General features: G+C 47.3%; 2 protein-coding genes across 3 annotated transcripts; both read right to left on the bottom strand.

Annotated features, from left to right (window-relative positions):
* Positions 1 to 258: 258 nt before the first annotated feature.
* On the bottom strand, positions 259 to 6167 carry nutf2 (nuclear transport factor 2). Of its 2 annotated transcripts, none has more exons than XM_053884924.1 (5): positions 6064 to 6167; positions 3988 to 4107; positions 2457 to 2528; positions 2286 to 2384; positions 259 to 731 (listed from the first exon to the last, which is right to left on the bottom strand). In XM_053884924.1, the coding sequence occupies exons 2-5, from the start codon at positions 4081 to 4083 to the stop codon at positions 618 to 620; spliced, it is 381 nt and encodes a 126-aa protein (XP_053740899.1). In that variant the 5' UTR covers positions 4084 to 4107; positions 6064 to 6167; the 3' UTR covers positions 259 to 617. The 2 variants fall into 2 exon arrangements, with proteins under 2 accessions (XP_053740899.1, XP_053740900.1); XM_053884925.1 differs by lacking the exon at positions 6064 to 6167 and adding an exon at positions 4770 to 5507.
* A 393-nt stretch (positions 6168 to 6560) lies between these two features.
* On the bottom strand, positions 6561 to 9381 carry tsnaxip1 (translin-associated factor X interacting protein 1). Its single transcript, XM_053884923.1, has 7 exons — positions 9201 to 9381; positions 8793 to 8871; positions 8315 to 8455; positions 8107 to 8200; positions 7473 to 7669; positions 6973 to 7114; positions 6561 to 6916 (listed from the first exon to the last, which is right to left on the bottom strand). Exons 1-7 carry the CDS (start codon positions 9251 to 9253, stop codon positions 6789 to 6791), a joined length of 834 nt encoding a protein of 277 aa, XP_053740898.1. The 5' UTR covers positions 9254 to 9381; the 3' UTR covers positions 6561 to 6788.
* Positions 9382 to 9479: the final 98 nt, after the last annotated feature.

Genomic DNA, 9479 nt, shown 5'->3' with positions numbered 1-9479 from the left:
CCAGATGAGGTCAATGACATTCTTGTCCAGCTCTAACATGTGTCTTGAGGGACCGTACTGAAATCACCGTACAATCTCATCCTCATCTCTCCACCTCCAGTTCAAGATTGTTAAACCAGCGAAGGCCACGGAAAGAATGCTCTCGTTTCTCTTCCGGCGATGTTCGGAGCACGGGCCCCACAGGCCCCTCGGACCCCAGCACGTCTCCCTACAGTACAGGAACAAAAGACTTGAGAGTAAAGAGGCGAGAACACAGAGTTAAGAAATCGTCCAGGTTTTATTGTGTATCGTGGCCGTCTCCTGTGATCTATGTCAAATGAGTGACGAGGAGAATGTCAGGTTAGAAAGCTGATGGCGCAACAGAAACTACTGCTCTTCTGAGACATGAGCCACAGCAGGTCAGCAACACACGGGAAGGATTGGAAGAATGCTTAGAACTGAGAACCAGCCGTGTGACAACAAGGCATCATGATAAGAGACTGAAGGGGGCGCAGGAGGGGGGTGGGGGGGCATGTTGTTTGTCCTTCTGGTGACATAAGTGCAAGTCAGACAAAATGAATGAGACAGCAGGGAGGGAGGGGACGAGCGTTCTCTCCATCCGCAGCAAACCGGTTCGATTAGGAGAAGTTATGGATCGCCAGTCGGAACATCTCGTTGGTACATATCCATGCGTCGTTTATGTTCTTCAGGATGAAGCACTGGTGGAAACCGATGACGTTGTCGTCGTCCGCCTGCGGAACACAGGACACATTCAGCCTTCACAGGGAGAAAGTTCATGACCTCCATGTAGATGTCTAAACACAGTTTAGCAAGTTGGTCTGCACTTTGGTTGCTGCGGCCGAGACTGGTGCCCAGCTGCGGGAGATCATGTGACCGGCTTCAAACGAATGCAGCCTTCATTCATTTCTCCAACTGACCACATGCGCTCATCTGTTTTCTGCTCACGACGGTAGAAACACCAGTGAAATGGCATCAGGGTCAAGAGCCTGGGTCAGCACATGAGAACCAGGACAGCAGTATACGCTGCGATTTTCCTGCCGTATGGCACCGTTTACATTTATAATCCTATTTGAGTCGTGACAAAGCCATGTTTTTGTTTTATTCATCCACTAAGGTTAGTGTATACACTTTCTTCAGTTTGTATTTTTCTAATATTTTACAAATTGATTTCAATGACCATAATATAGCATCATTGCAAACGTACACTCCATTGGAAGAGCTAAAGCCTCTGAGATTAGATATCAAAGGGCCACAATTCTGAAAACCCATGAAAAACTGGAGTTAAATAATAGAATACTGTGAAACAATCACCATTTACTTCCTAGTTCTGGCAGAAAAAAGAAATCAGCATCAAATCCATCAAGACGATCTGTCAATCATCAATACGTTGCCTTAATCGCTGAGCCGTGGCACTGCCTGGAATCATGGAAGGCCACAGCTGCCAGCTCTTCTTTGCCTGAGCTCTGGTACCCGTCATTCTCCTCTAGCTAACACCCTGCAGACTCTCAAAGGGGTTCAGGTCCGGCCAGTCACACACTTCTGGGGGTAAGGGCAGGGGCCAGGTCCGGCTGGGAGATGAACTCTGCATCTCCATACAGGTCCTCAGCAGAAGGATGAACTCCTCTCAGCAGCTTGGGTTCTGCTTCTTCCTCAAACCCTTGGACCTTGATTACAGGATGACAGGCAGACTTCACTGTCATCGGAAAAAGAGGACCTCGGACCACAGTGCTTCTTCTCCTCGGCCCAGTGGAGATGCTACGTCTGAATGTGGTGGGTTTTGAAGCAGTGCCTTGCACCTCATTCCTCTCTGTTCAATAATCCACTGGAGCCCGTGGTCATCTCTTCTCCTGCCAGTTGTCCCACCCAACTTTCCTTTGACATGGCTGGATACAGCCAGCCTCCGAAGCGATGCACCTCTTGGGCTCACCCACAATTGACGGATACATGGGGAAACCACTGCAGGCGTTTGAGTTTAGAAGACAAGTGCATGACACTCGGTCTTTATCACTCATGCCAAGCCAATTTCTGCACACTGTTCACATTTTTTTCAATTCCAGTTTTAATGGGTTTTATGAGGCAGAAGCTCAAATTATGTAAAAAGAAACAAATGCTTGAAATCCCAGAGTCAATAATCTACAAAATCAGACACGTTTTCCTGCTCTCGTCTGCACGGAATTAAGGAAACATGGCTATACTTGCCCTTCCTTGTAAGATACTGCATAACCCAATGACAATGACTCCACCAGAGCAGCTGAAAATGCTTGAAAGAAGTAAATGGCACACACCCGGAGCTGTCCCACAACCATACTGAGGATGGAGGAGTCCAAGGTGGGATGGTGGTCCTGCGCCGTTATAACATGCTCTATTTTCCCAAATGGCAGACTCTGAAAATACAGTTACACGCAACCGTTACTGCCAGGTTTGATCTGAACCTCGGCCCAAGAACACAGACTTACAGTGAGTTTGTCAATGATGGCCTTCTTCCCCTGGAACGTTTCTCCTTCCCACGACAGAAACGACTGATCGAACTGGGGGAGGAAAGTTGGAGGGCATCGTCAGGTGAAACGGTCAGGAGCTTCTTCAACCATACCATCACAGAGGGACAACAGAATCGTAAGAGGCTCACAGTGTCAGCACCAGCGTCACAAAACAAAATCAATTCAATTTGCCACACACAACCAACAACCTCATTCTTTTGCACTCATACGTTAATAAACAATTACTGGCTAATACTGCATTGTGGGGTAGCAGCAAAAAGTAACCACAGCTAGCCGAAGGCAAAACCAATGCCATCGGAGTTTTTATAGTAGCAGTCGAGTTCTGTTGTCAAAGAGCAGAGCTTTCTACAGCTAACCGCGCACCTGGACGCCAGATACTCCGCCCCCCAGGTCTGTTCATTGTTTATTGAAAAGGGAATAAAAGTCATTTATTTTGTATTAAGCACTTTGCCTTTTTTAATGTTTATTTAGTTTTCTATGCAGAGTTGTTCAGTATGGTTATGTAGCGGGTTCATGTCATTTCAAAAACAGAGACTGTTGTGTGCGATTTGGTCATGGAAAAAAAAGAAAAAAAAACGGCAAAAGTCATTTTGGGCCAGTTGGGAAACAGGCAATCAGTAAAAAAAAGATGACCGGTGCACCCCTCGTTCTTTGTATTCGTCCACTTGGTAATCATTTTTTAAAATCACTTTCACAACAAAGCACAATTCTCTCTCCTAAAATGATTGTTTTCCATGGCCTTATTGAAGATGTCACTCAGACTTTGCGGCTTCAGAATTTGTTGATGGTCCCTAACTGATGGTCCCTCGTAGCATTAGCGCTGCCTGTGAGAGTGTGTCCGCCATCAGTGAGCCTCATGGGGACGTGGAAGAGGACGCCACTGCCGCCAATATCCAATATCCAAGTGTTGTCACCTTGGCAGCGAGAGAGCTGCATGTGTTGATGTGAACCAAGGCAGGGGAGCGCGTCAGAGAACCTATGAGGACCACTCCATCTCATCAAAGAAACAGGGATCCAGAGACTCAGAGTCCACCAGTGTCATGACCGCCGGAGTCAGCTGTCAAACGCCGCAGAGAGCACTGTGCGCCGTCATGGTCTCCTCATGTTCACCTGTGCAGGTCCAATGCAGCGAGTGAGCCGAGTGCTCATCGAATTTATCGTGAGATGCAGAATTGTCGTCATGGAGACTGTGTTTGGCGGGATATGGTGTATGATACGTTATCGCCCATCCCTATATTGAACCAGTCGTTTCAAACATGACAATCATGTTTTGCAGTCCAATAATTCTGGAGAAACCGCAGACTTAAAGTAGAGAGTGGAGGAGTCCACATCACAAAACCTGTGTCTGTGGGTTAGACGTTTCGCTTGATTCATTGCCTCTGTCAGTTCCTGACCCGCGCAAGAGAGCACCGCTGCTTCACGCAAATCAACCAGCGCACATGACTGAATAACAAAAACATTTTCTCAAACAGCAGAAAAGCAGACTTACGTAGAGCGCTCCAAGCTGCGGTCTGTTGGTGTCGAACACATTGTAGTAATGTTGCACGAAGCTGGTTCCTATTTGCACCCACAGCGGGGCGGCCATTCTGAAGCACCCTGCTACAAAACACTGAGAAGACAAGGCGGAGGGTTCATACCATGTTATCACACCACCTGTGGAGACATCTTTCCAACAGACGATGAGATGACCGACATTGTTCTTGGGACATTTGGGTGTGGTCCAAGCAACCAGCGTCCACAACTGGATCAGGACATTCCATCCTGTTCTAGACCTAGTAACTTTTATGAAAACATCATCCACATTTATCTGATGACAAGAAGTTGAATTTGGAAGTCACACAACTTTCCCAAAACAGGGGTGAAAGAGTGAACACTAGCAAGAGAAATACTCTGGAAATAAGCTGGAACCAATCATTTTCAGTGTCACGGTCACATCGGTGCTTGCGTAGTGCGGCAGCTGGGAGGAGGATTTAAATGAGATTCACTTAGAGTATTGCTGAGGATGATGTACCAGGAGTGGGAAAAAAAAGTCACAGTATATTTACCAAGACTCTTGTTCATGACATCTTTCATACAAGACGTTGAACAAGCAGAACTTTTCCTGTCCCCTCAGTAGTAAACGTTTGCTGTGGCGTCACAAACACAGTGTAATTTGGGGACAGAGACAAGTTGGCCTGATCTGAAGCGAATGTTGGCCGCTGCAACTTACACCCCAAATGACATCGAGTTTAGAGGTACAAAGGGACCGGAAGACTGGGGGACTGTACTTACATTTTGTTGCAGCAGAGTATCATTGGTGTTATAAATGTCAGTTGCACACCGTGTGTTTGGAAAGATTGTTTTTATATACTAGAACTATTTATTGTGTTTTCTGCGTCACACATCAAAGGACACAAAGCAGATACAACCCTTCTATCATGAATCACTTTCCAGTGGCATTTATTTGGCACGCTGTTTTAAGAATGTCCATTAATTATAGACAAATGTACTTTATCAACTTCAGACTAGATCGAAGACCAGAAGATATTTACAGATTTCTCCGCATGTGTAGGTTGTTTTTTTGAGGAAGGTTTTTAGAAGAGTTGCCTTCTACGAAGGCAACATGAACCGCACGTCTAGTCACGCCTCTGGTGTGAGGATGGTAACCCCTGGCCACCGATCGCCCAAGAAAGTCGTTTTGGACAGTGAGGGACTCTGGATGATGGATTAAAGTGCCGCGACTGCACTGGTGAGACCTTCAACGAGTCTGTGAAGAGAACCATGCATCAAGCTTCATCTTTGTTTTGTTGGCGTTTATTTCTACAGTAAGTGACAAAAGTCAGTCAGCAGACACTACTCTGGTGTCTGCAGTAGTTTGGACCAGGGAATGCTGCTAGAGGCGCGCGCACACAGGTTGACATCGGGCCGACGGCGGTGTACTGGGGTCCGGGGCCCCAGACGCACGCGCCCGGGGTGACGCTCCTCCGTGAACCCTCCTCTCAGGGTGACGCGGCGCGACTGTCATGTGCTCCTACAGCCGCCTGAACATTCTTGGACACGACAGGAAACCGTGCCTTCAAACGTGTTGCACCGAGAGCTCGCACCGTAACCGTCTAAATAAAGACGAACCTTGAGCTCGGGTCACAACGCGCCCGTTGAGAGCTAATTATATCCGGCTAACTAGCCGCTAGCAGCTCATGAGCGCTGTTTGGCTAATGTTGATTTAGCATGTGAGGCTAACGCGGCCCCAGATCGAGAGGCCGGTCCCTCCCCTGGCCTGGCTGGGAACTGTTTTGGGCCCTTGACGCGTCTGTGGGCTAAAAATACCCGCATGCCCCCGAGTGCTTTGCCGCTCCTGCGGGCCCGCCGCTCCGCTCCGCTCCGGCAGCCCGCAGCAGCAGCAGCAGCAGCAGCAGCAGCAGCAGCAGCAGCAGCTCGCCTCCATAGGCGTGACCAACGTGGCTGTCGAAGTGGAGCTTTCACGTGGAGCTCGGAGGGGATTCAAGGTCGCACCACGCGGCTGTCGAGTCTTTTGGAAGACGTTTCCATTCATTAATCCGCAGACAGATCATGGAAGCAAACTTACCTCTCACAAACACCGAGACCGGCAGCAAGATGGCACAGCGCGGTGTCTGCTGGACGTAAGCGCACGCACCGGCGGCCGTTGACGCAGCCTGTACGTGCCTTTACGTGCGGATTGTGGGTAATGTAGTTTTCCCCGGTCGAGTTTGGCGTTAGAATTCGAATCAGCCTTAGTCCCAAATACTCCCTTTCACGCACGACAAACACACGCCAGTGATAGACGACTTGCAAAAATTAACTGTTATAGCTGATGTCGATTGAAAAATATTCAGAAAATCCCCCAAAATAGACATGATTTCTATCAATATTTGATGTGTTGACAAGAGGAGTTGACGTATACATGTTTTTCTTCTTCACCACCTGATCGTGAGACACAGTATAATGAAGAAAGTGGCACCAAGTGAAAACAAAAATATTTATATTGAAAATTGAAGCAAACTCTTGATCACACTATAAAGGTTTGATCCAAGCATGAAATACATATATGGAACAAAATAACATTTTTATTATTGAAAGATAATTCCGTTCACACATAACAAACCGATCATGGGGTTAATCGGGAGATCAAGTTACAAAACTATCGGCTATCGTCTGAAAGAAAGTTAATCAGCAGCCACAAAATAATACGGCAGAAAGTAAAACAATCACTAAAGGAAAAAGGATCATGAGAAAGAGGGTCAAAGGTCAGCTGGCACTCCCTGGATGATTGATCTGTTGGCGCATGAACAGCTATTGTTGCACAGAGTCACTGCTTCTGCGCTCGGCTTTGATTCTCTTGAGCTCCTTCTGAGCTTCACTCAGGTCATTGCGGCAAACTCTGAGTGCCAGCTGCAGCACTGCCGGGTCTCCTGGTTCCTCTGTGGGAGACACCGACGTTCAGGTTCTCATGTGGTGCTGTTGGGAGACCCCTCACCTGCGCTGTCGTCAGCAGGAGGTTCCACTCGCACAGGCGGGGCCGTCAGGTGGTTCAGCTGTTGGATCAGCATCTGGCGAGCATCACGTTCCTCGCGGTACCTCAGGTACTGACTCGACAAGTCTGACTGGAGTCGTTCCACCTGCAGAGAGCGGCTGCGTTTATTGCCCACTTTACACAAGCAGTGATGTCGGTGGCCACCAGGGGGGCAATGAGCTGTCAGAATAAAAACACTATTAAAACTGATTTCCATCAGTCACCAGCCACAAGAGTCTTTCACATCAAATAAAACCAAAAAGAATCATATAAATACAAGCTCAAACAAAAACACATCAAATCCAGGGAGCAAAAAAGCTAACATAGCAAAGAAAATAAATGATCAAATTCTCATCCTTGTGGGTTGCAGGCGCAGCAGCCAAAGCAAAGAAGCCAAGCAACGCTGCTCTGAGACAAAAATGATTCGTATGTTGACACAAATGGAAGAGGAGGAAGAGACACACCACTGCCTGCAGGCTTTCTTCTCTCTCCCTCATGGAGGTCAGCTGCACCCGCAGCTGCTGCCTCTCCATCCTCAAACTTTGGATCTGCGTCTCCGTGTCGGCGCAGCGAGCTTCAACCTGTTGCTCATGGTTCTCTGTCTCATGTTGCAGTCGCGATGTCAGCTGATGCAGACGCTGAAGTTCCTCCTGCTGAAGAGCTGCAGCAAAGTCAGGGTCTTTAACCGTCCAGAGGACAAGCTCTCAGGTTTATTATGTTCCTAAGGTTCATGAAGCTGCAACTTAATCTGTAACTGCTCAAGCTCAACATTCAATCCCTTCTCCTCCACCTGTCTCCACCATCCTCCCCTCTTCAAGTCTTCCTTCTTCATGATTGCCCTCCTCTTCTTCACCCCAACATCATCTTGTGTCCTCCCTAACTTTGTCTCCAAACTTTCTTTCATGTCCCTTTGATACACTCATCTCTGATCTTCTGTCTCTCTCTCAAGCCACTCCTGCTGACAACCTCAGCATCTTCATCTGAGGATCTTCTGACCCTGACACCTGAGAAGCCAAACATCGTGCACTGTCCTGTAAAGCTTCTCTTTCACTCTCCTACTCTGCACCAATGGCTGAATGTTGTCAAGCAACTACTGACTGATGGTGTCCTCATATTCCTTCTTGATGGCAGACAGAAGAGGCCGGTAGGTTCGAAACTCCTTCATGAGGAAACCAAAGACGTCCCGGTAAACCTGCAGTCACAGCGGAAGATGACGGTGGTCAGTCAGACATGAGACATTGTCTCCTGTGTCTGGGTGAGGCCCAGTGTGTGGCGGTCCTGATCGATCCAGTTCACAGTGTCACACCTGAAGTCTGAGCTCTGGAGATCCCTCCTGGCTGGTGTCCAGGTTCTGCAGCTCGGTGCTGACATACTTCTCCAGGTGGACCAGGAAGTCTGGCTTTTTGCCAAAACCTGCGTAAATGTAGCTGCCGGTCCGGTCGGACTTCTGGAACAACACACACACACACACACACACGCAAACACAGTCATGTTTTTATGGTTTGTGGTTTTGTCTCAAGGCCATCACCATTTCTCCAGCCAAACTTAAAACCACAAGTAGGTGTGTTTTGAAGAATTCATCCCCACAAGTGTAGCTTACCAAGAACACACATACGTTTGCATCTCTGCCTTTTTGAGGACCACTCCTGGCCCCAGTGCTTGGATTTAGTGCCCCCTAGGGGTCAACTGTACAGCAACAGGTTGAAACTCAGGGAATGTCTCCTCCATGTTGGGTTGGAGCTGATGATTCACAGGAGTAAACTGATGGCAAAACGGAGCCTTACCTTTCTAGAAAGTTCTGGGTGAGGTGAAGAGGAACTTTCTCTGCTGTCGTCTGATAACTTGACATGATCCTGTCGAGGTCTGCACACAAACTCACACAGTCACAGCTGAACATCGAGGACCCACATCGGCCACTGTCCAATAAATGATCTGTTTATCAACGATTAAAATTTGTGTGTGTTTCATAATGATAAATACAACTATATGTAGCGGGGAATAATCAAAACAAATTTCATAATAATCATTGAATTAAAGCAGATGATGGGTTTGAAGATTTGTTTATCCTTTAAAAAGCCCCTAGTGTCACTGATCCACTCCAACCCAATGCTCTTGGATTACTAAATGAAGCGATTAACTTTCCCGTGTTATTGACGTAATTAAACGTCGAAACTGAAAAACAACTCACTCGCCTTTGCATGTTTGATGACGCTAACGGCGGACGAGCACATTTTTTAAACGGCATCTTCAGCAGAGCCTTATTATTAATAGCTAACTAGACCTACATATATTATGATAAAGGCAATCTAATACTTAAACAGTATTCGTTCGTATGAATCCGAAATGTACGTACACGCTATATATGTTATCCACGTTGCTACGGTAACGACTGCAGTCACGTGACTCTTCATAGGTGACCGAGGCGCGCCTGACTAGAATTGTGATTTTAAAAACTTTTTTTGCACATGAAA

Source organism: Synchiropus splendidus, chromosome 14 (genome assembly GCF_027744825.2).
Source record: "Synchiropus splendidus isolate RoL2022-P1 chromosome 14, RoL_Sspl_1.0, whole genome shotgun sequence".
NCBI classification, from domain to species: Eukaryota; Metazoa; Chordata; class Actinopteri; order Syngnathiformes; family Callionymidae; genus Synchiropus; species Synchiropus splendidus.
This window is presented reverse-complemented; position numbering and strand designations above follow the sequence as displayed.